Below are 26,529 nucleotides of genomic sequence, written 5' to 3'. Positions count from 1 at the left end.
AAAAAAAGATGAGGATGGCTTCAGATCTTCCGGGTTGTGTGTTTTGAGTCACTGCTTTTTTTTTTAAATCCTGTATACGTTTGCTCCGTTTGCAGCAAGAAAACAGACACCACGAATCATTTTGTAAAGGAAGCAAAGTAATTTGGGTTCAATAACACTGTGCTGCTGTGTGTTTGTGATGAGAGAGTACACGTCTTGTAAGAATTCCGAGCAGCAGAATATGCAGGAACAGGCAGAGAAGGACTTCATTGGCAAGTGAGGTTAATCAGTTGTGCTAAGATATTCACGAACCACAAAATGTTGCAATTACTGGATGCTCAGCGTGGTCAGCTTGGAACTGCACAGATGAAGAATCATCCATGAACATCATGATAATGCTAAAAATAGGTCTTCCCTTTTCAATGTTAAACAGCTGAGACAGAAGGAAATCAGTGCTCTACGCTTCTATAATTTAACTGGCATTCTGACAAAGAGAGGATGACAAATCCAAAGCTGATGAGTTATTATTGCGAGGGGTGGAGAAAATCAGAATAATTGCCTCTACTTGGTGCGACTGAACCGACAACTGATATCATTAGATATGACAATTTGAAAGAACTAAATCGAAGGGAGAGGCTTGTTGACATGGTCACAAATTATGACATACAGTTTAATAGACAGGTAGCTCTGGTGTACACTTTTGCCCTAGGTATTGAAGAATACTGGTTATACCAAATGCAAATGCACAAAACAATTAAACCATGCGTTGTTCTGCATCTAACTATGGATTTCTTGTTAAAGTACTTCCAGCTGATATTTAGATACAACTGAAAACATTCCAATACCCAGATAAAATCAATTCTGCGCCAGTTGTTTTGGATTATGACCTTTATGCCTTGACATCTCCCAACCTCCCCGACGTGCTTACTTCCCAACCCAGTACCCGCTGCTTCCGCTCGATTGGCTCCGGCCTCCTGCACGTTCCTCGTGCCCTCCTTTCCACCATCGGTGGCCACTCTTTCAGCCACCACGCCCCGACACTCTGGAACTCTCTTCCTCTATCATGAGGGGTGCTAGGGGGCAAGAGGGGAGCTATATAAATACAAGTTGTTTTACTGTTGAATTACTGTGTGGTGGAAAAGTCCCATTTGTAGCAGACTTTTATTTGTCCTCTGTAGCACTGTTTGTTCTTTCTGCATGTACTTGGGAGGAGGACACAGTTACTAACACATTTCAAGATAGAACATGGCCTTTCAGTTTAATTGCTAGCAATATTTAGTAAATAAAGAACAAAGAAATCATCTTGCTTTTAAAGTTATATTGTTCAGTTGGATTGCATTTTATAAATGAAGAGTCAGTTACAGGAATTATAATTTGAGTGTCTGGCCATTTTTGCATCAGGAACGCCAGATTACAAAAGCAATATATATGCCTGTTGTGAATAAAACAGCTCCTAATAATTATTCATTCAATCGCTCAATCATTCAATCCACAACGGTTTGTGGGACGCTGCTGTGCACAATTGGCTGCCAAGTTTCGCCCACAAAACATAAGGTCAATTCACCTAACAGCATATTCTATGGAGCGCTTTGAGACGTCTCAATGACATGATAAGGTACTATATCAAATGAAAGGAGTATTATTATTACTGTTACTCGTAGCTCATTGCCCCAAACTGCAAAAATTGCACTAAAGATCCCCATTTGATTTCATTCAACACTTGGGGTTTGCTGTGTGAGCAGTGGGTTAAAGGGATACGCTTTGTGTTTTACCACACCAAATTCTGCTTGCAATTTAACCAAATTCACAAACTGGTGAGGTTGCCTAAGGCCATCGCTGCAACAATCTACTGAATTCCAGAGCCAAGGTCGAACTCCAGACCCGGCAAGCTCTCAATACTCAAATTGCTCGTAGAAAACGAGTTTGCCTGTCTTTTTTCCGGGCAAAGAAGGAAGCATCCAAAGGAATATCACTCATACCTCAACAAAGGATCCCACGCCGAGAGCTTCTGTTGACAGAGATGTAAATAATGCATTATTGTGAACAGATATTTGAGTTTCATATTTATAATATTAAAATCTGCAAGCTGGATCATTCACTTTCTTGTAAGGTATATTGCGTAGGTGGGAATAGTAATCCTTGCATTCGATATGGCGCCTTATCATATCTACGAGAACTCTGGAATGAAGAAGGAAACCAAACCGAACTGGGATTATAAGGCAGACAAAGAATATATAACATCTGGAATTGAAGTTGCATCAACAAAATAATCATCTTATCCTTCTTAGGCCCTCCGTGCTTAAATCATATCAGTTAAAAACAAGCCCTACTTAAATAAACATTTCTTCTCAAAGGAAGTTAAGTACACAGCGTTTTCATCTATTTGTTCGTATGAGTACATAGTTAAAGGTTATTCAATCAATGAATATCTTTTATTATTATTCGTATATGCAACACAGAACATATTCCTCCATCAATGTTCCTTTAGCCATTACAAGTCTTCGAAAATGACAAAATCCCTCCTTGCTTTAACAAAAGTGATAGATTGAGGTTGACGTTGCTGTGCTTCAGCTGTGATAATAGAGTGCTTCTTTGTATTAAAGAATAAAAATCCAGATGGATTGCAAATGTGATGGAAAAGGTTTGCATGGTGCCAATTTTACGTCGCAAGATGGAGCAATTGGATTCATAAATACTATCACGCACATCATTGAAAACATTTCCCAGATGAAAAATGTATTTCACTTATTTCTTCTAACTTCAGCTGAAACGTATCTGACTTCAGGTGGCAACTTTGGAAAGAAAAAGACCTTATGGCTCCAAGTGTGAAACTCACTATTTCAGAAACACAACGCGCAAATCTTCTTGCCTTTCAGAAGTTAATAAATATAAATAACTTTCGATTCTAAGCAATCAACTCAAACTCTGAAATCACAGTTGCCAATGTTTCAATGTGGTCAGATTTAAGCACAGACACAGATAAATAAGACTATCATCCGTGGACTTGATATAGAACCTTTCACATCAGGAGGATGTCTCAAAGTGCTTCACAGGATTTATTGCGAAGTGTGTTGTCTGTGTGTTTAGATGACCTAACCTACAAACATCTGGTGATGTTCAGTTGGCAAACTGAATTAAACCATCACCATAAATCACACAGTATAATTCATAAAAATAGACACAGTAAAACCAGAGTAAAACTCTCAAACCTGCAATCTCATATTTCAGTTCAGATGATTGTAAGTTGCTGGAGCAGCACTTTTGAAAATTATAACAGTTCTTAGCTCCTTATTCACATTATATTGCCTTGTAATTACTCCAAGATACTCATTATGGCCTGTAAACATATATGTGTAAAGTTTGTTACACCATAATATATTTGTTGCAACACCCGACAACCAACGAGTTGTGCATTGAAAAGTCTAGATTTTTGAATTGTTTCGGAGATGGACTCACTTAGAATAATCGTAAAATAAACTCTTCAGCGACAACTGTAGAAAAAAACATTTATTCTGAGTTTGTTTTAAATGAGAACAATTGATGGCAACTAATTTTTGAAATTGACAGTGTACATGTAGATCAATCCATCCATATATATATAATACTTGCATTGAATATAGCGCCTTATCACATCTTCGAGACATCTCAAAGCGCTTCACAGAATATACTGTAAAGTGTAGGCACTGTATTTTGTATTGTAAATTTGATTTGTATATAAAAATCATTGCATTGAAAAGTTCAATGGCAGCAACTTTTGATTTACTCTATTTGACGAAGACTGAAGAAAGGATTGCAAATATCAAATTATTGTCGACTTATTTAAGTAAAATAAATCAAGTCCCTTACAACTGGAAAAATTGATGTTTTTAAGTTAATCAGCAATCAAGTTTCCTTCAGTCTTAAAGTTGTATTGAAATACATGGCATGATCACTACTAAATACAATAACAGTGAGAAAAGAGCTGCTCGTGTGGGCAGTGAGAAAATAGCCAGTGTATACATTTTACTGAAATAACAGTAAAAAATGCTTAGGCTGCCACCTACTGTACATCAGGAGTTAGTCTATTAACTGTATGTTTGAAGGTTTGACAGTTAAAACCTCCTTATAATCACCTGCATTACACTATATTGATAAACGTAGAATTCTAAAAGAAAAAATATCCTGCGTCCTGTTTTTATGCTGTGCTGTGATCTTCCACAACGTGTGTCCACGTTAAAAAAATAGTTGCAACTGAACTGAATATGTAAACTCAAAATCTTCTTCTCACACTTACCTTACAGATAAGTTGCTCGCATATAGGTCATTAGCCCGTAAACACAGCAGCTTTGCAAACTTTGCAGGATCATGAATTAACTCCCTTTATCTGCCATACATAAATATACATAAATTCAATACGACAATTGAATTAGATGGGCAAATAATTACGTGACCAATTGACAGAAAGTTATTTCATCCCTCTTGGCCAATCCTTCCTACGTTTGTTTTGGGGGCAGTCGCACATTCGCAGTTCGGTCCGCAAATGCAATGATTTGTAGGTTAAAATATGATCACGGAAAGTACAGGGAGTTGTGGATGTGATTCTCATTCTCTGATAATATCGCCTGCAGGTGGCATCCCCCTTCCTCAAATAAGGAAGCCGATTTAAGTTGTGCGTAAACTCCAGTCTGGTAGGCAAGTTAAAGTAACTGATCAGGACTTCAACCTTGTAGTATTTTTCAAAGTGCTGCACTATGTTGTGTTTGAACATTGAAAATGTGAACTTTTCTGTCCACCTGGAAAAGCAATACATTCCAACCGTGATTTTCATCGCACGCTTGTTTCTGTAATTCGCACCTATTTAGACACATCACCCTCCAGACAATTTGCTTTGTCACAAATTGTTTTGACATTTTTTTTTCCCCCTCGCGCCACCTGGAACGAGCCGTTTCACACCACGCTCGAGGAATATGTTAAACAGTCACACTTACCTGTACTGGTGCTCGTGGCAAAGATGTCAGGTGCCGAAGTAACTGGAATGTGACCATTATTGAACTGTTTCATCCGCTTCAAGTGAGATTTCCCATTATAGTGAACCTCAGCCTGTGCTGGAGAGTTTAATTGGATGTTACACACTTCACACAGTGCGAGTCCTATTCTCCTTTTCTCCTGGTGTAGACCTTGATAGTCCAAGCCTTCAGTGTTGGCTCCTTTCCCACCGCTGTAGCCAAAAAGGTCTTCGGAACTCATCGTGCCATCTTCAACAGCATGATCCGGGCTTCGTGGGCGCTTCATACCTTCAAAGATTACAGTGCAAGACATTTAAGGAAGCAGAAGACATTCCATACACGGTATTACAATTGAAAAGATGTACTCACAGCTGAAAGGGATTACCAGAAGGGTGGCTGAGGTCAGGACACTGGGTGGAAGAGTAAATGAGCCAAGGGGCCGGTTTCATTGAACCTCATTGTGTGATGTGCATTGTAGTTCGGGAGATTGTTTTATATTAAGTGGTTCCTTTGAGCACTGCCCACAGTATTTATTCTGCCCAAAGCACTTATTTAATGCCTCAGAAACCTCCTAATGTCTTACGGATACCGTTTGATCTATTAGGTATAGCAAACTACACACCGATAAATAGGAGATTAGGAAAACGTTTAACAGTACAGACAAAAACCTCGGGCCTTTTTAGAATTTAATGGCTTGGTGGCCTTGTATTTTTCAACATATCTACCCCTCTGTCAGTCTAAAAGAGCTGTTCCATCCTGGCAGAAAATAGTGGAAACTGCTGGTTTCAGACTTTGAAAGAGTTTAAATCCTGTACGGTCAAAATCAAACTAATTAAATGCACATTGTGCTTTCACCTCTTCCTGGACAAAGTGTCAGTTTTACAACTTGAATTTGTATAGCCCCCTTCACATAGGATAATGTCTGGGAGTGCTTCACAGGGTCTGTGCCAGGCACCGAGCAGTGGAAGAGGGCGAGGGTGAAGGCGGAGGTGATTGAAGAGGTATGTTTTTCGGTGGAGTGGGGGGAGGGCAAAACAGAACAGCAGAGGGAGGAAATTCCAACGATCTGGAGCAAAGTTGCTTAAGGCTTAGCCACCGATAATGGTGGGGAGGAGGCAGTGGGTGCACAGTAGAACAGATTTAGCAGAGCAGGTGATCTTAAGAGTGGGATAGAAGGTCACAGAGATGCTAGGCCATAAAGGGATTAATAGGTAAGGACCTTGAAATTGATCTGCTGGGAGACAGGGAAGATTGATAAGGATTTGGCTGATGGGAATGCAGAGTTTTGTGTGGTGGAATTTTGCATAAAATGAACCTTTTGCGGATGATGGAGCGAGAGAGACTGGCAAGACGAGGATTAGAGAAGTCAAGTTTCACACTAATTCAGTGAGTTTGAGAAAGAGAGAATATTAGCTCTTTATCAAAAACAGCTTCTGAACTTGTTTCAGATAACAACTATGTGTGACTCCGTCTTGAACAAACGAATGTACTGAGAGCAGGAACGACTTCAGTTATAAAATCAAAACAATACACTGTGTTACAGCTTTAAGTGTCCTTGTGGAACCACACAAAATTCAGTCAGTCAACCATTAAAGCTTAATAGACTGTCAAACAATGGTGAGCACTGCAAATATCCCAACTTGCATTCCAAATCAATAATAAAATGAACAAATGGAACCACTTCAGTCAATTGCTTCCTTAACTATTCAGTGAATTAAATGCGATTATGTCAGCACTTGAAGTTCTCCAGGTGGCTTTTTGAAACAGTTCAGGTTATGTCACAGTCCTGCACTCAAGAATAATTAAGCGATAAATCAGACTCAACCTAATGATTCTCAGCAACCACTTCAATTATCTAATCTCATGCGTGATAGGGGCAATCCTCTATTGCTGGTAAATTTACCTAGCGAGATAGTGGGAGTTTGTAATGAGAATAATGCATTTTAATAGCACACTGCCAAAGGGCAGGGCATTTATCAACAAGTAGAAGTTAACACACATTATCAATCAGCTGTGTGCAACAGTAACTGCATCTAACTGTACTGGAGGGACGTTGAAAATGTTATTATCAGAACCATGTTATTCACATTTTGGGTGAAAAAAAGTTATAACAAAGTCTAAACGTAACCGTTTTTATACGTATAGGAAAAATGCATCTGCACACGCAAAGTATTACAGGCACGAAAAAATCATTAGGCCTGAAAATTGTGAAGATTTTCCGAGCTCATTCTCCAGACTTTCCGATTGTTTGTTCAACACCTTCACTATTAATGAACCTTTGGTGGGTTTATGACAGCGATTAAATTGGGCTGATCAAGGAGGCCAGAATAAAGCTTGGAACTTAAATGCCTCATCTTTCTTTTATGAAAAGAAACAGCTATTTTCTAGAGGAAGATTTCACTTTACCTCAGGGATTACATTCTCAGTTATCAGTTTAAGGATATCATACTTTTTACACTACTTTAGATTGATACTTTTGAAAGCATTCATAAACATTCTTGAAACTCCATACTCCATACTTCTATGTTTCAGTCTCCCGCTTTCTAGATCAGTCTTTATATCCCGTCTTAAAACCTTTGACTGCACCTACGGACACCTCCCCTTTTCTCCTCTCCCTCTCTTGATGCCTGACCTCTTCATTGTTGCTCTCTGCAAGATGTTATCCCACGTGGAAGCTTGTGTATAAATACAAGTTATTTTTGTTAGTCCACAATCAGGTCTGTACCTAACCTTAACACCGACGCCCCTGTTCAGTTTATGCATTGCACCATATTAGCCTCAAACAGAATATGAGCTCCATCGATGAGCATTTCATGTCACAAACCTTAGGATCAGAACAGCGACACCCACAACGTGAAAAGCGGAAGAAATCCCATGTGGCCGAGGAAAGTGCGGAGACAACAGTGCACAAATTCTCATAGGAACATGCCCTCAAGATGTTACAGATAAAAAGAGTCACTTGTTTGCACGCATCTTCTACAGAGGTAATAAAGGAAAGATGTGCCTGTCACCCAGTATGCACAGCTGCTGTCCCTTTGCCATCCCACCAGATATACTTATAATAATAATAATCCTTGCATTCGATATAGTGCCTTATTACATCTTCGAGACGTCTCAAAGCACTTCACAGCATATACTGCAAAGTGAATTGACTGTATGTTTTGTGGGTGAAACACGGCAGCCAATTGTGCATGGCAGTTGTGGATTAAGCAACCAATTTTTTTTTAAGGGATTAGTACCCCCGGAAAAGCGATCTGCCAATCGACTAACAACTGGGTTCTTCCTCACTGCTAGGTACACAGAGGCGTTTGGAGTAAGGAAAATTGCCTAGTGTTTCGCCCAGGAATTGAACCCAGGTCCTCTCGCTTGCGAGGCGAGTGCTCTAACCACTAAGCTACAGGACTCTATTTGTGTAGTTTAGGTTCCTCAACACCTTGAAACATCTGAATGTGCTTATGTATAAATTGTTTTTTTTTCCTATAAGTCAATATTCAGGTCAAGAAGTATTTGACTGTTGGGGTTATGTAACCAACCTTAAAAGTGTTCTGTTCTGTAATGGCATTATGTCCTGGTCAATCCTCCAGCTTCACAAGATCACAGCTTTCTCTGGTTAAGCAGTGCAGATAGGACACTGACAAATTGGTGGCTTTTTATTGGCTTCACTTAAAGTCTTGTTGAATTTCAGGCAGCAAATCTAAGCACTTAACTTTCATTACCAATTAAAATCATCCACTCTAACTGTGAGAGATGCAAAACAAGAATGATCTTCAGCGCTCATGAGAATAAAAAGTTTCACAATGTACACAGTCATTATACTTCACAATGAATCCCATGAAGTGCTTTCAGGCAATACTCCCCACACAAAAGACACTGTATGAAATGCAAGTATTCTTAATTTGCTATTATTATTAGGTTAAATTGGCCCCTCCCATGCTTAGGGAGGTGGAAACCAGTCAGAGTTCCTGCTCCTGGACCCTCTCCTGCACCCTCTATTGGCTGTTTTGTGGAATCGCACCCCAGATATTACACCAGGTGCAGAGAGGAACGCGTAGATGGGGGAGAAAATTAGAAAAATATAGAAGGCAAAAAAAAATTAAAAATAGTTTACTCAGCGAACCGGAGCAGGAGCTTGTTATGTGTGGGATTAAATTATATTCAATCAATGAGAGAGACAGATTGTCTAACTTGCTTCTTGTATTTTTTGCCTTCTAATTATCAACCACACTATTGAAACAGAGGTAAGTAACACTGTCGTTTTGTCTCAAGACTAACCAAAAATACATTTGCAAAGAAATCTTGACAGTCACGGTCCGCACTTAAAACAGTAGCTTTACAAAGTGAGTTTTTAACATAATTTAACATTATTCAATGAAGTGGCCATGTTCCATTGGAATCTACTCATCTTTATCTGCCTTCCAACTGCAGAACCTTCTGACTTATAGGTGAGAGAGCTACCAAGTAAACCAGATAAATCATGCCCTACAGATAATTTAGGAAGAATATGGTTTAATTAGTTTTATTACCAAGTTAAATCAGCAGCTATCTGGAGCTGGGATCTTACTTGCTCCATAAATGTGAGAATATTCACAGTTAGGCGAGAAAGAAGATCTCAGTTATTGGTGACAGAATGAAACCCAAGTTTCATCAATCTAAATGTTAAGCACAAGGTTTAAAGCCAGTAATAAAATCTGAATCCTGGAGCCCTTGTCTGGTTTGGAGTGCTTGGCTAGTAGTACATCATCCCACTTTGAAAACCTTACTGTACTGATGTTTTATAAAGTTTAATCCAGCAGTGTTGAGTCATATCCCTTATGGATATGACCTTTGGAAGCTGCGCATTTTTTTATATTAGTAATATTCCATCATAGAAAAATAGTTTATGTCACACTCTTCACTGGTTGTGCAAGATACCAACATCTAAATGAAATTATGTAAATGTCCCCTGATCACCAGTGACGAATTTGCAGTCACTACCAAGCTGTTGTCTTTTACAGTCAAAATGAAACACTACATAAAACGTTAACATTCTGTTATTGCCAATGTGACTATGTGGCAAACTAGCACAGTGTTTTTTTTTGTGTTCCTACAATAGATCTGACCTAAAAACTTCTTGATTGAACGCACATTGACATATTGCTGTAAAACAGACACGGCTGTTTTTCTCTTTTTAAAAATAAATTGTTGCCACAGAAACAGCATACATTCACGCAGTGATTAAAAACTCCGGCAGGACAGCTGAACGCATTCGTTTACCACAACACAGCATTTTTAGTAACAGCAATCTGTCCAGCAACAAGTTATCACTAAACACGCAGGATCCAAACTCACACTTGACTCAGCAATCTCTGAACGGTTTGCATATTTTCACAGAAGTACAAGTGTGAGTGCAAGGTGCTTTTATAATTAGCTGATTCCTTAGAATCTGCTACTCTTTAGAAATGTAAACAGCTTCTAAATCGCCCTTTCCAAGGTTGATTGATGTGCATCTGATACAATACTTATGAAATGTACTACAGTCGATCAAAACACAAGCTCCTCCACATCTCCTTCCTGGCACCTGACTTGGGGATCATTACCCATTTCCAACGTTACAGACCACTTGGCAGTGGCGTTTACCACAATTGTTCTCAACTCCTTCTGTGCAAATCCATCCACTTTGCTGCCTTTTGTTTATAGTTGCTGTGTCCAATACAAGATTCTTATTTGACTGCATTTGTTTCAGGTCCGGGGGTACTTTGAGCCTTCAGAACATTCCAATATGTGGGGAAGGTTATTGCAGGGTGACCATAAAATTGTATCACTTGTTTTACACGCAGCTCGAGCGTTCAGCCTTTCCACAACCAGACAGTAACATAGCCAGGTCCGCTGCAGAGATCTCTCTGGGGGAATTAAGAATTGCCTGGTGAGTGGTTCTCTAAGTCTCCAGAGACAGCAGGGTCAACCTTGGTACCTGTGCTACAAGATAAGTGTCCCTTCACACCCTGACACCTCCCTATCTTTTGGACCTGCTTTCTCCCCACACCACTACCCGCTGCCTCCGCTCGGCTGGCTCTGTCCTCCTTCTTGTCCCTCGTCCCCTCTGCTCCGCCATTGGCGCACGCGCTTTCAGCCACTACGTTCCCAAAGCTTTGGAACTCTCTCCCCCAATCCCTCCGCCTTGCCCCATCCTTCCCCTCTTTTTGATCATGACTAAAGACCTTCCTCTTCGACCGTGCCTACTGGCACCTCATCCCTCCTCCCAGCTCGAGATCAGTCTCTGCCACCATTGAGCGCTCCAAGACATTGCCCCGCGTGAAGGGCGTTGTATAACTAATAATAATAATAATCCTTGCATTTGATATAGCGCTTTTCATGTCGGGAGGACGTCCCAAAGCGCTTCACAGAACACACTGTAAAGTGAATTGACTGTATATTTGTGGGCGAACGTGGCAGCCAATTGCACACAGCAATGTCCCACAAACAGTCGTAGATTGAAAATGACCAATTTATTATTGTTTTGGGTTTCTGGAGGGATTATTATTAGGTGTGTGGAGTAAGGAAACTTGCCCAAGGTTTCGCCCTCTGCCTGGAATTGAACTCAGGTCTCTCGCTTGCAAAGCGAGTGCTCTAACCACTGAGCTGCAGGACTCCACAATACAAGGCTGTACAGAGACAACCCTGAATTTGTCAGGCTAAAAATAGGTTGTTATTTGGCTATGAGGCAAAGTTGGAATTATCTTTCAATCAACAAAATCTGAAGCTAATATTAGAACACTTGAACAGTGCAAGTTATTCACTTGGACGTCGTGTGAGATGACAAACTCGACTTTGGCAAAACTTCCTGCTCATATATTCCAACACTAAACACCCTTGTTCATCACTCACTCACCAGTATATTCCGGGCCAACTTTGCTGCGTTCTATTCAACCTCACACGTGAGCTAAAATTGACAAAAGCCATTTCGAATATCACCATAAATTGAACGAAACTGCCACATTTATCATATTATACCCGGAATAACCTTCAATCATAATGACAAGACCAAACACATATTTTAAGGTTATAAACACACGAAAAACCCAAGCTAAAAATGTAAATGTGATGAGGTTTTCTTCCTCAGTATTTCAATAGTTAATGTTTTTATCTGTTTGGGAGGAAGCATTGGTGGGCTCGCTGACTTAAAAACCTAAGCAGTATATCATGTACCAGATTAAATGATCAAATGGACCACAGTGGGGTCAGTGACTTCAATCTGTGCACCCAACCTCTCCTTGAATGCTCAGTAGTGTAGAACACACAATTTTAGAATAAGGATATAAAACCCAGCCATACAACTCTGATACAGTACAACAACTTGCACTTATATAGCTCCTTCCACCCAGGCAGCGTCTCAGAGTGCTTAACAGTGGCGGAGCCTGACTCCGAGCCGGGGTGGGAGAGGGGGGAGATGGCTATAAGCGCGGTCGAAGAGGAAGGTTTTCAGGTGGGACTTGAAAAAGGGGAGAGAGGGGCAAGGCGGAGGGAGTGCTCTGGAGTTTGGGGGCGTAGTGGCTGAAAGCACAACCTCCGACCTAGTGAGATGTGGGTACGGAGTTTGGTCCGGGTAAGTACGCGGGCAGCAGAGTTCTGAATGAGCTGGATCATTTGAATAGTGGAGCTGGGGAGATCGGCGAGGAGTGTGTTCGAGTAATCCAGGCAGGAGGTGACAAATGCATGCATGAGGGTTTCAGCTGCATTTGGGGTAAGATACGGTCAGAAGTGGACAATGTGGCGGAGGTGGAAGAAGGCGGTCCTGTTCAGGGACTGGATGTTGGGGCAGAAGGACAGCGGGGGGTCGAACCAGACGTCTAGATTGAGCACTGGTTTGATGAGTCTGAGGGAGAGCCCAGGGAGGTTGAGGAGTTCAGACTGCAGGAGTGAAGACGTTGATGGGAGCCAAGGAGCATGGCTTCTGTCTTGTCCGTATTCAGCTGCAGGAAATTTGCTCTCATCCAGGCTCTGATGTTTGTCAGACAAACTGATAGAACATCGGTGGACCTGGAGTTGGTGCGGGAGGAGGCAAAGTAGATCTGTGTGTCATCTGCTTACATGTGGAAGTTTGCCCTGTGTCAGCAGATGACATCACCCAGAGGGAGCATATAGATAAGGAAAAGAAGAGGACCAAGGATGGAGCCCTGGGGTACCCCTCAGGTGACCGAGCGGGGCGGAAGGAGAAACTATTTGCCGAGATGAAATGGAGGCGGTTGGTTAAGTTGGACTCAAACCATGCGAGTGCGGTCCCACCAAGGTGGATGAGGGAGGAGAGGTGGAGGAGTAGGATGGAGTGGTCGACTGTGTCGAACGCGGCAGAGAAATCCAGGAGGACGAGGAGGCAGAGGAAGCCCTGGTCAGAGATAGAGAGGATGTTGTTTGTGATGCCATCAGTATATCATCAGTATATATCAACATACATTATTCGTGTAAAACAAACATGCACTGTGACAAAGTGCACTGATACACAAACACACACCATAGGCTAAACCCCAAACTCTGACCACAGAATGAATGCTGGTATACAAATATGTACCACGTTACCTATTTCCCATTTAAAGTATAATCACTACCGAAAAAGACTGATCAGTATTTGAGATTGAGATTTGGAGTGCATGTCCCTAAATCTTGAACCATTCATAGCCTCATTTTACTATTGTACATGAGAGAAATTCAGATTTTACCTCCCAAGTTAAAACACCCTCTTCACACCTTCAAACTATTCCCTAACACCTAGCCACGTATAATGCAGCAATGCATTGCAATACAAATGATGCAACGTTTAAACTGATGTTAAATGAAAATGTTCGAGAAGCTTTTCTGCCTTTTTACACAATCATTTTATGTTTGACCTTGAGGTGACACATCAGTAAAATGCAACTCAAAGTGAGGAATAAAAATTGCTTTTATAATCATAAATTATGTCCCCTGTATGCTTTGGATTTTTTTAAAAAAGATACACCTGAATTCACTGTGCCTATAATATCAAGCTCTGAAATCCCCAAACAATCAAAATATCAAGAAAGATGTCATTGACTGGACGCTCTTTATCTGTCATTGAGAACCACGGTTGCTGAGGTTGCTTTTCCAGGCTGTGTAAATGTATTAGGAGTGACCTGATGCAAAGAGAACTTGACAAGCAGGCTGCACGCACTGAAAAGAGTGACGCATTTGAAGTCAGGGGTCTGCAGGGACACAGAGGACAATAACAGCTCCTTACGACACTCAATTTAGCCCTCTCTCCCTAGGACAGTAAAAAAAAACTGAGCAATTTCCATCTGTTACCCTGAACAGGCTGGATCTGTCGATGAGGAAAAGGTTATTCTGTCAATGTTTGTTCAGCACCAGTATTAATTATGGATGGCAAAAGGCTTCATTCAAAGTTAAAAATTTAGCAATTTAAAAGTAGAGAGAAATTTGCAAAGACATTTTACGTTTCAACATTTGTTCAATAAATATTGTACAAACACATGATGTGTTACATATATTCAGATCCAGAGGGAATCCATCTAACTTTAAATTTATACCTTTGAATGCTCAACTGAGCTGTTCATATTTGACGAAGGAAATACATTTGAAAAGCAATCTTACTTTCTAGGTTCAGTCATATTATCTGGAAAAGGAAGAAAAAGAAACAACACAATCTTATTCAATGCTGCTTTAACACAATGGCAAGCAGTTTGACAAAGGATTTTAATGTGAAAACGTCCAACAGAGAAAATGAGGATGGATAATAACACTTCACTAAGATGGGTAACCAAGTTTAGGGAAGTGGGTGGCTGGGAGGGTGGGGGTGGCGATTTGAGTGCAAAGAATTGTGACTTCTGATCGTTATGAACTTGAATAATAATAATAATTCTTGAGTTTGATATAGCACCTTATCACGTCTGTGAGATGTCTCAAAGCGCTTCACAAAATGTACTGTAAGGTGCATTTCTACCTTTTCATAAAGCATGTCAGTATGTTTTAGCATTCATACTGATAATTCGTCAAATCTGCTTTCCCACCAGCAGCGATCACACTCTCTACATTGCTACGGGATACCTGCAATGTCAGGCACTCACATCCCCCGGTCACCCGTGTGATGGTTTATAGCATTCCACAGATGGTCTGGACATCTTAACAGAAGACCAACTGTGACAATACTTTCACTGGTCACACTGCACAGCAAGATTGACTTCTTTTCACTGCATCGCTGGTGATGTAAATCTGGCAGAAATTATTCTGGTCGCCTCAATTTGGTTCCATAAAATAATTCAGGGTAACTCTCATTCCTTAATGGTTCAAAACCATTCAATCTTCAATTGAAGTCATGAACCGCAATGCCATAATTTATAAATTTTAAAAAAATGAATAGAAGTATACAATCAATAATGACATTTCTATATGAAGATAATAATAATAATCTTTTCATTTGATATAACGCCTTATAATGCCTTATAACGTCTTTGAGACGTCTCAAAGCACTACACAGATTATACTGTAAAGTGAATTCACTGTATATTTTGTGGGCGAAACGCGGCAGCCAATTGCGCACAGCAGCGTCCCACAAACAGTTAATTTGGTTGAGTGACCAAATAATTATTTTGTTCAAAAACAATTTGAAGGGAATATAACCGCAGTAACCTCGGTAAACAGAGGGGTGTGGAGTAAGGAAACTTGCCTAAAGTTTCGCCCTGCCCGGGAATTAAACCCACGTCCTCTCGTTTGCGAGGCGAGCTCTCTAACCATTAAGCTACAGACTCCATAAGCATTTTCCTTACCTTTAAAGTGCCATCTTATTCTTGTCAGTATTAATGTGATTTATAATCCATTCAATAAGCATCCAAAGTGACAGAGGTTGACCATCCAAAAATGCTCACAATGAAACTGGACTGTATTAAAGAGCTTAGCTTTCCGAATTTTGATCTTTTCACAAGTACATTTTGCTTACAATAAAGCTAGACCCAAAGGTGTTCTGATACTGCACACTGGACAGATCCAAATGAATCCTAATCACAAAGATCCCATTAGTTATAGTTATCCGTTAGACATAACAATCCTTAAAAAAAAATTAATAATTTGGTCACTCAATCCACGACTGTTTGTGGGACACTGCTGTGCGCAGTTGGCTGCCGTGTTTCACCCACAGCCAATTCACTTTACAATATATTCTGTGAAGCGCTTTGAGACGTCTCGAAGACGTGATAAGGCACAGTATCAAATGCAAGGATTATTATTATAATTATAGTGCTCTGCCGTCCTTTCAAAGTATTGAAACAAGAGGGATTGTTCAGTTCTTTCCTGATCACTGTAATTGTTTTCAATGTGCCAAGGAATCGTATTTTAGAATCAGATCATGGAAATGTTAAAAAATGGGTAGCAATGCATTATATAAGAGAGCTTTTAAGGTATTAGGTAAGAGTTACCTAGGATTATCTATTTGGCTGTTATCCCAGTTTGAGTCATCAGTATTAATCCTGGTTATGGAAAAAAAAAGGATTTCATTTTCAATCTTTACACAGCATTGAAAACAATTGAAGGGCTTTAACAACCTGTCCTTTGAAAAGCTTTTCTTCTTTAGCTTTGTCACCGATGAAAGAAATACACTCTTTGGTGAACAATATTTGCAATACAGATGATGAACCAGTCCGTCAAAAACAAATTAGGACACTTGTCCAGATCAAACAATAATAAATTGGTCATTTTCAATCTACGACTGTTTGTGGGACATTGCTTTGCGCAATTGGCTGCCACGTTCGCCCACAAATATACAGTTAATTCACTTTACAGTGTGTTTTGTGAAGCGCTTTGGAACATCCTCCCGACGTGAAAAGCGCTATATCAAATGCAAGGATTATTATTATCAGTAAATAAATAACTTATAAATTTCTAAATCATTATGACGAGGCACACTTACTACAAACTTTGATAAGTGGAGGATCCTCATTGCAACCACTTCAATCTATTCTAACAGTTTCTTTTTTTTTCTTTTTACAATAACAAGAGATTCCCCTTTGCTTTAGCAAAATAGAGAAGGATCCTCTCAGGATTCCACTCCAAGCATTATAATTAAAAACGATCAAGTGTGTACCCAGTAAAATTAACAAAACATTTAAGAGCGAACCTTTAATACCCCGTGGAACAAAATAATTCTGGAAACAATAATTAAAAAAGGATGGCGTTATTTGCAAATGGAATGCATTATGTCGGTAAATTCATTAGAGCAGGTACGATGAGTATTGGTGTTTCAGTATTCACTTTAAAATTTCCATAATTGATCGCAAATTATGGATTTAATACCCTGTAAAACATCAAACACATTGGGATCTAACTCGGGGTCTAAATATAGAAATTCCTTTCAATATTCCTTTCCGTATTGAATAAGACATTCTCTGCCCTCCTCCAATACCATTCTCAAACTCAATGTCTGGTTCACGGATCGAGCTTTTGACCGTTCATTTGCAGAAGCAGATTTACCCCACGAAGCTGCTAACTAGCAATTGAAATTTATGACATACAACATCCAAACCAGAAGTTACACGCTCAACAAAGGAATGTCGGAATCAAGCTATTCCCTTGTTTCTGAGACAGGTGGGTCTGCAGAACTCCAGGGCTCTGCTGATTACGGACCAGACAATCTGGCTCATCTGTAGGACTTGGAGAGAGAAACAAGTCACTTGGGAGGGGTGGGGGATGGTGGTAGGGGAAGGTTTCCTTCCACTCAGCTCCTGTTAACCTGCAGGGCTCGACAGGTAGGGTAGGGTGGTGCTAACTGAACAAGCAACGGAAAGCATACCGGGCAGTAATCTCAATGGCAAGTCATGCAGTACCCCAAAGCACACTCCTCAAGCCTTGGCTCTTGCAAGCTTGTGCCTGATACTTTTTGGAATTAGGTAAGCAGAGTGTGTCCCTCCAGAAATGAGAACGCACTGTATTCCAGGAAATTTCCATGCGTAAGTGGCATGGGACACTCTGGTTTAGATACTCTGAAGAATGATGATGGGTTTCTGCATGTGTCAAACACCCAGCTGAACAAAAAGTTGAATGTGTGATCCAACTTCATGGGAAATACATATTCAATGCTTAAGGAACTTCTATATTTAGACTGAAGCTTAGCCCCATTGACACTAATGCTTAACGGGTGACATGTTGCAGTAATAATAATCCTTGCATTTATTACGTTGCCTAAAATGTGTAACCATCTCAAAACACCGCACAGGGAATTGCTGTCAAGTCCAGCAATTGTAGTTGTAGGCAAACATAGCAGTCAATGTGAATACTGCAGGCTCGACAACCAGCCATGAAGTGCTCCGGGAGGTAATTGTCTCTGAAACAGGGAGAAACTCCCTTCTCTTCTCAAATAGCACCATGGGATCTTGAACAGGTGAAGGGGAAGTAGCTTAACATCTCAGCCAAAGGGTGGCACCTCCGACAATGTAGCGCTTCCCAAGCACCGCACGAAAGGGTCTGCCGAGCTTGCGAGCTCAAAGTCCTAGTGTGGGTCTTAAACCTGATGTGGCCCAGTGCTCCTGAATGAGCCAAACTGACACCTACTATACACGATATCAGAGTTACATTTCTCAGACAATATATTTCCTCCATATAAAACATAGAATGTAACGTTTAAAATGATTGAACTCATGAATTTTTGAAGCTGTAAGCTGATTAAGAATTGCACAGAAACGAGGCTTGTGAATTACACGCAAATCATAATGCAACGATACACTGAGTTGGATTGAGAGGAAGGTTGAATCGTTCAGTTCAAGTACCATCATTCTCAGTTACAACGCATTGTTCTTATCCACTTATTCTTTCTTTTCAAGATAAGAAGATAGCTAAATAAATATTTTGTAGCTATTGTTCACAATTTGTCCGGCTCAGTAGAGATGCACACAGCAAAATGAAATGAAGTCCTGTAGTTTAGTGGTTAGAGCACTTGTCTCGCAAGTGGATCGCTTTTCCGGGGGTAATAAACTCTTCAAAAAATAAAATAAAAAATAATAATAATTTGGTCACTCATTCTACGACTGTTTGTGAGGCGCTGCTGTGTGCAACTGGCTGCCATGTTTCTCCCACAAAATACAGTCAATTCACTTAACAGTATATTCTGTGAAGAGTTTTTAGACGTGTCAAAGAAAGGATAATGCGTCATATCAAATGCAAGGATTATTATTATTATTATTAAATAGAACATTTATACACGTTGCCAATCACTCTGCTGTTTGGGGTTTGTTTATATAGGCTCTTATTTGTTCTAAAACCCTAAAAGCAAAGATGGCTACAACATTAATCAACTGCTTCTGTCGTCCCTCCGATGCACTGCGCTCCTTAATAGCTATTCCTCTGAGGAAGGTCTGAGCTTGCAGTGTGACCCACAGTCAGACATTGAGGGCACTTGTGTGTCTCATCAGAAGCCACAATATATTTAAACACCATCAGAAGTCTAATTTTACTTCACCCAGTGGAGTAAGCATTATATTACTGGCCGTGATGTGGAGTTACAATGTAAAACAGTGCCTGGGAGTTCAAGACAGAGTAAAGAATCAATGCTAAAATTCAGTCTGTGGGCACTAAGCTATGGCTCCACAGCTGCTGCATTTTGGGGATTTGGATTAAACCTCATCGTTATCTTTCGGTGAATAATCCTTCCGAGACAAATCAGTGGTCAGATGGTATTTACCAAGCACTACAGTTTGTACAGACCTTTGTGCTCTAATTTGCAGCACAACTCAATCAGATTATGCTTAAGATATGTGATTACAGAGCCCTCAATCAGGTCAAGCAAATTCTCCTGCAGTTCATAGTGCGGCAGTATCAGATTTTACGTTTCTCATCATATTCATTAATCAAATTGGGGGAATCGGAAATAAAGATTTTGTAGCTGTCGACGGGTTTCAGGGCTCAGCTGTTGTACTTGGAGATACATAGCTCTCGTTTATTTTGGATATTCCTCGAAGCCACTGTTTTAAAAATGTCAACAGAGAAAAGGAGCGGAACCTGACAAAGATGTTATGAAAAGAGCACATCGAGCAGCTAAAAAAGAGGTCATGTTCAGGTTATGCTATGATCAGGCCATGCCCTAACTTTGCTTGCTATTCCCATTCAATTTCTCACTAAATACAAATACAACATAAGCTCACACACACACGCACACCGTAGACTGACTGACATTCATAATATTTGTAATGAAGGTTGAGTATCCCATGAAATTTGGCTTTGGCTCAGCAGAACCTTATACATGCACTCTGTTTTATTAATATCATTCAGAAGAGAACCAGATTAGCTACACAGCTCTGTATTCCAATGGGAAATATCACTTGCTTGTCCCTAACGACCTCCCACCACACACCATCCCCACCACACCCCCCCCCACCCCCCGCCCAACCACAAAAAAATAATTCACTGCGAATCTTCGAAGAATGTTTTAAAATTACTGGCAAATTGAAAACACTAAATTATTCAATACCTATTCTGAATTTATCACAACCCCATTTGTGGCCAGAATAACACAGAAAATTATATCGCGGCATTGTGAACACAGTGTAATAATCAAATTATTCTGCAATTGATGGCTAGAATACAAAATGACCGGGGACAATGTTTGCATATTGCATTTAAACCCTCAACGTCTAGACTTACAGCAATAAGTCGTATGGAGTAGATAGGAAGAAATTATTTCCATTGGTTAGTATGTCAGTGACTTAAAGGGCATCAATTTAAGATAATTACCGAAGGAACAAAGAGGAAGATTGGGATGCATTTTTTTTCACACACACTGGGTTGCAAGGAAGTGGAACATAATCAGGGGCGGACTGGCTATTTGAGAAATTGGGAAACTTCCCGAGGCCTTCGTGAATGGTTTCTGAATGTCCCCGTGAATGGCTCCCGATCTTTAAACCAGACTTACTGAAAATACAGATATTAGCTTTCAAGGAGGAGCTCGATAGATATCTAGGAAGGAATTTACAAGGGTATGAGGAAAAGGCAAGTAAATGGTATTGAATGGATTGCTCTTCTGCAAACACAATGGGCTGAAGGAGTTTCTTCTGTGGTGTAAAGTTCTATGGTCCAGATTGAAACTGTGCACAATGAAAAAAAGTGCAATATTTTTTGGCCATTTATTCCACAGCTGTATACTTATGCTGTGGATAGATAGATAGCGTCAGTCTCAAGGTTTGTCTTCTTCTACACTGAGAAATGCACAATGGTTTACATTTAATCCGAGTTTGTGCAGAAGTAAATTTGCATTTATGTAACCAACTGGTCACGTTTTGGGTTTGGGCCAAAGAGGTACAACCTTCGCTAACTAAGGCAGGCACAACCCGCGACTACTACAATTTTATGTTTTATACTGGGTGTTCCTTGTTGATTCAGTGTTAAAATTGTTTTTAAAAAGTATAAATTGAATTGGACTATCCTTGTGGGGAAACCAATTGTGATTTTGCCTTGCTGCAGTATAAATGCAGATGGTGCAAATCACCACCAAATTCTACCAAAGAAACTGTCCCATAAAAACTCTTGGGTGGTCTATAGGTTTTTAAAAGATGTTAATTAAATGTCATTAAAGAGCCAATTGTTTCCCGGTGTTTTGATAACTGCCATGTACCATTAGATAGTACAACTCTCTTGGAGCTTTTTCATCAGCCCCTGGTGAATATTGAAATGCTATTTCCCACTCCTATTTGCTTCATTGCTTGAAGCAATTTCAAACAGCTTCAAGCAATGTTCGTGGGGCATTAAGGACCCTGAAGCTAAACCAATTGCCTACTCTAGTCTTAAGCGCTAGTCGTGGCGTGGGGAGTAAATCAGAGATAAGAAACAACGCCACACAAGGAATGATACCCAAGGCTATAATCTAGTCGAATTCAAGATCCTCATCCTCACCTACAAGGCCATTCATGGCCTCGCTCCCTCTTACCTCTCTGACCGACTATCCCCCTACCTACCTGCCCTTACCCTCCGTTCCTCTGGCTCCGGTCTGCTCCACATCCCCCGCCCCAACCGCCCTACCATCGGTGGCCGGGCCTTCAGCCTCTCAGCCCCGAGGCTCTGGAACTCTATCCCCCAGTGCCTTCGCCGCCTCCTCCCTTTCCTCCTTCAAGGCCGGTCTCAAGACCTTTCTCTTTGACCGTGCCTTCAAGGCCGGTCTCAAGACCTTTCTCTTTGACCGTGACTTCTTGTTGTTGTTGTAGTCCAAAAATCACAATAACTGTGAGAGCGAAGTTTACATAGTTAACCGTCATCAGAATCCCAATCCTGAACCTCTGCTTACATGAAAATTTTAATCTGTTCCTTGAAAGGTAGTTTTGGTCGTGCATATGTCACATTTGCTAACAGTGTATACATGTACAATACATTTCCCAAATTATATTACGACAATCCACATCCCAATTAACAAAAGTCCCCCATAATTGTTATTGAAACAAATGAAAAGAGCCAAAGCTTCAAACTGATTGGAAGAATTCTTCTGGAGTTTAGGCATGTAGCTTTTTTTAAAAAAAACATAGATTTAATCTTGTGGTATAAATAGTAACCACTGAATGCAATATTTATCTTTGTGTGAAACTTTCATAACCAATGGGCTAAAAATGGGATCCTAGTTACCCTTAGTATTTGTTCTTCATTTCTTAGATATATCTTAGATACATTTGTCCAGGGTAAATGCTAAATTTCTAGCACAATCAACATTACAGTACATCAATGTTTTCTGGAAATCTTAAATTTCTATTCGGAGGTAGTGAAACTAGCATTTACTTATAGACCTGAATTAAGCCACCGAGGTCTCTCAACATCTGCTATGATTGTGAGCAAACCCAAATCTCTTTAGTTACCATTCAAATAAGTTAAGCAAAAAACATTCATGGAGGAGCACAGCAGTATGGAACTGTGGCCAGACAGCTTGACTGAAACACAAACCATCAGATCGAGTCATTCAATCAAGCAATTCCATGCTGCTATACCAGGTTTGTCATTGCTTCGCTGTTGGAGGACAAGTGAAAACAATCCTTAAGTGTTCTGGAATGTATTAGCAGCAGAATTATCAGGAGGTGCTGGGCAGAGAAAGCTTACGTTTGCAACAATCCTTTGGGAAATCAGATAACTTCATTTTTTTTTACCAACTTCAGTCTGTTTTGACTACGTGGAGAGATTCATGTTATAGTTCGTGTGGCAGTGAGATCCCGTTTATCGTCACAAAGAGAAACTTTCCTTTGGTATCCAATCCCTGGTCAAGTTAAACTGGACACCTGACCACTGACACTGTGTTGAAATGTGGGCTCACAAAAGGTTTAAAAAAGAGAAAAGTAATAAGAACCAAACGCGGTTTCAGAGGCTACTATATTATCATTATCTGATTCTTCGCAACTGCACACTTGGTTTGCCTGTTGGATGGTTTCAGAACTCCGAGACAGCTAGCTGTAGAAGACGATGCCCAATCAGGAATTTTAATGATGTACTTGCCATTGCTGTTTATAACATTAGAAGCAGTCATGTCCCGAGAGAGAAGTACTCAAGTCATGAGCCTGCCCCTACTCACATCATTACGGAAAAGTACCACTGTGCAAAACCATTCAGCATTGATAGAAACAGCTACAAAACTTCCACATCATCATTATTTATTAAAACTCTTAAGAGATTACTATCCCGTGAATGACATCTCTTTGTTTAATAAAGTTGATATAAACCGTTGACAATCAGTTCTTTCTTGCCCCCCAATCACAAAACCAAAACAAGCGTCAAACACGTGGCTCTGAGTGATGAAGAACCGTTTACATAAGAAGTGTTTCTCTTCTCCCACCTTCAAATATGTCCTTGGTGCTAATTACTAATGCATACCAACTGACCTTCCCAAACTGCACCACACAGTCCTTGCCACAGCCATCATTTGCTCAACTCCACAGGGACTGAGGTGTACAGCCAATCTATTTCTGCTGTGCCCCCCCCCCCCCCCCCGTTGTTCTGTATTATTGCCCCAGGCGTCTCATAGTAGAGAAAAAAAATCATACATGAAAAATTTCTTTGCATCTTACAATCTGGGGCTGGCTTCAAATTCTCATTAATGGCAATGCATGAAAACGTCACTTTTCTTCTGGAATGTTTTTAAAAATGATACCATCTGATTTTCAAACACGGCGTTAAACACTGATTTGAAAAGTCTTAAGCAATGCTTGAAATTCAATGGCAACGCTGATCGAATTATTATGTTTTGAAATAAGATGCGAAGGCATTCTCATTTGTCATTTTCTTGATAAATGAGAACAAAATGCTTGTTGGTACTTCTCTGTTCTCTAATGTACAGTATACCTGCAACAGAAACTGCATCAAAAATATCTGTGTGAATCCACCAGCTTCAAAATTCATCAAGTCATACATCATCTTGGTGCACAAGCAAAGCAATAAATCATCATGGAACAGAATAAGGACTAATTAAGAGGCTAGTTAAGCATATCATTTTTTATTTTCAGAATTAAAAACTAGTTATTGAAATGACAGTAAAATAAGCTTCAAAAACCCTTGTGCAAAAGCGGTGATATGTTACTTAGTGGAAACCTTATCTTTTCAGAACCTATCGCGTACATTTTATATATGGAGTTCTGTAGCAAATTGGTTAGAGTACTCGCCTTGCAAGCGAGAGGATTCGGGTTTGATTCCTAAGGCAGGTTTCCTTACTCCACACGCCTCTATTTATCTAGCAGTAAGTAGGAATCCGTTTGTTAGTCGATTGGCGGATTGCTTTCCAGGTGTAATGATCTCTTCAAAAAAATAATAATTTGGTCACTCAATCCATAACTCTTTGTGGGACACTGCTGTGCACAATTGGCTGCCGCATTTTGCCCACAAAATATAGTCAATTCACTTACTTTGATGTAAGGCCATATAATAATAATACAATAATAATAATAATCCTTGCATTTCTATATAGCGCTTTTCACGTCGGGAGGACGTCCTAAAGCGCTTCACAGAACACACTGTAAAGTGAATTGACTGTATATTTGTGGGCGAACGCGGCAGCCAATTGCGCACAGCAATGTCCCACAAACAGTCGTAGATTGAAAATGACCAATTTAATTATTGTTTTTGTTTTTTTGGTGGGATTGTTATTAGGCTCTGTGTGGAGTAAGAAAACTTGCCCAAGGTTTCGCCCTCTGCCTGGAATTGAACTCAGGTCTCTCACTTGCAAAGCGAGTGCTCTAACCACTGAGCTACAGGACTCCACAAAAATGCAAGGATTATTATTATTATTTAACACACAGAAACATACATACAGTGTATGTTTGTACATGTTACATAATAATAATAATCCTTGCATTTGATCCGAATCTGAATTCTGATGAGCGAAGGATTTGCAGTTGTAGGTTCCCATTTAGTAAAGTATTTAACAAGGTTTGCTTTGCAGAGGGCTTGCAAAACCTTCTAAACTTTATGGTTGTGTGTTTATTTTGCTGAAAATTCTGCAGATGCGTACAAAGTGAAGTGAAGTATTAATTGCCATGGCAGCAAAATGCAAATAACTCTGCAGGTATTTCCAATGCACTCGCTTTGTTGGAACTTGCAAATGTTACGCTCCCACTGAGCACAACAGACAGTGGCTCGAATTTTACATTGAGGACTTGATGTGCTCATTAATTAATTTATTATCTTTAAAACGGGGTAATTTGATTTCGCTCATAAAAGCGTATTTACACCAGAACCCTGCTGGCGTGTTAAACAGCAGAAACATGAGACAACACAGCACCCCTCAAGACAAAATATGGGATTTGAGGAGTTTGGTAGAAATGCTATCGGAGACCATCTAGACATTTATTGCATTAAGAAGCAGGTGAACTGAAAATTATGGCTTAGGAACGTTTGGTTCCAGGACATTGGGGAGCTCGTTCTTCTCTAGCAGTCAGTGCTGACCTGTTTTTGCTGCTTCACCTGCCCACAAAATCAACTATCGCTCCTTGGGACACTTGACAAGTGCAACTGTCATCTGAGACGTACAACGTGATATACAGTAGCTGGTTGGACAATTGCTTAATCTCCGGCTGTTGTCTGAAATGACCCTGAAGTAAACCAGGCTTATACCAGCGTAACGTTTACACTGAGCCTGACTTCTTAGAGTGTTGACCTGCAGCTCCTCTTTCGAGCACAGTGTGTCTACTGGGTTTATTCATCGTCATCACTTGGATTTTGACCTTAACTGATATCCATATTAATATCTCAGGACACATATTAATATCTCAGGATGTAATATATAGTTGTGGGACATGACATGCGACTGCCAGGATGGTGGAAGGTGAACTTGATGGACCTTGGTCTTCTTTCGGCTAGCAAGTTCTTATCACCTCCACAGAAGGTGAGAAAAATTCCCACCATTCGATTCTGAACGCATTGTTCAATTGTCCAGACATTGCACTCTCCAGAAAATAGCATTTTGCAGAAACAGTTCAAGACATATCACTATTTGTCAGTATTTTGGGGTATTTTCGACAGAAAACACAAATGCAAATCTCATTTATATACCAGACTTTGCAGTAATTTGCAGGTCCATTAAAGACATTAATATTGATTGACATCCAAATCACAGTTGGCT

General features: G+C 40.2%; 1 protein-coding gene across 5 annotated transcripts in view; it reads right to left on the bottom strand.

Moving 5' to 3' along the window:
* Positions 1-26,529, bottom strand: part of znf385b (zinc finger protein 385B) — a 143,137-nt gene that overhangs the window by 102,833 nt on the left and 13,775 nt on the right. For all 5 annotated transcript variants that reach the window (XM_007890091.2, XM_007890090.2, XM_042336501.1 and 2 more), the window contains exon 2: positions 4,947-5,252. In XM_007890091.2, coding sequence (XP_007888282.1) covers positions 4,947-5,250 — 304 coding nt within the window. In that variant the 5' untranslated portion in view covers positions 5,251-5,252. The remainder of the gene's footprint in view (positions 1-4,946; positions 5,253-26,529) is intronic.

This window comes from Callorhinchus milii, unplaced genomic scaffold, assembly GCF_018977255.1.
Source record: "Callorhinchus milii isolate IMCB2004 unplaced genomic scaffold, IMCB_Cmil_1.0 Scaffold6, whole genome shotgun sequence".
NCBI classification, from domain to species: domain Eukaryota; kingdom Metazoa; phylum Chordata; class Chondrichthyes; order Chimaeriformes; family Callorhinchidae; genus Callorhinchus; species Callorhinchus milii.
Note: the sequence above shows the minus strand (reverse complement) of the source record. Positions and strands in the feature narration are given on the sequence as shown.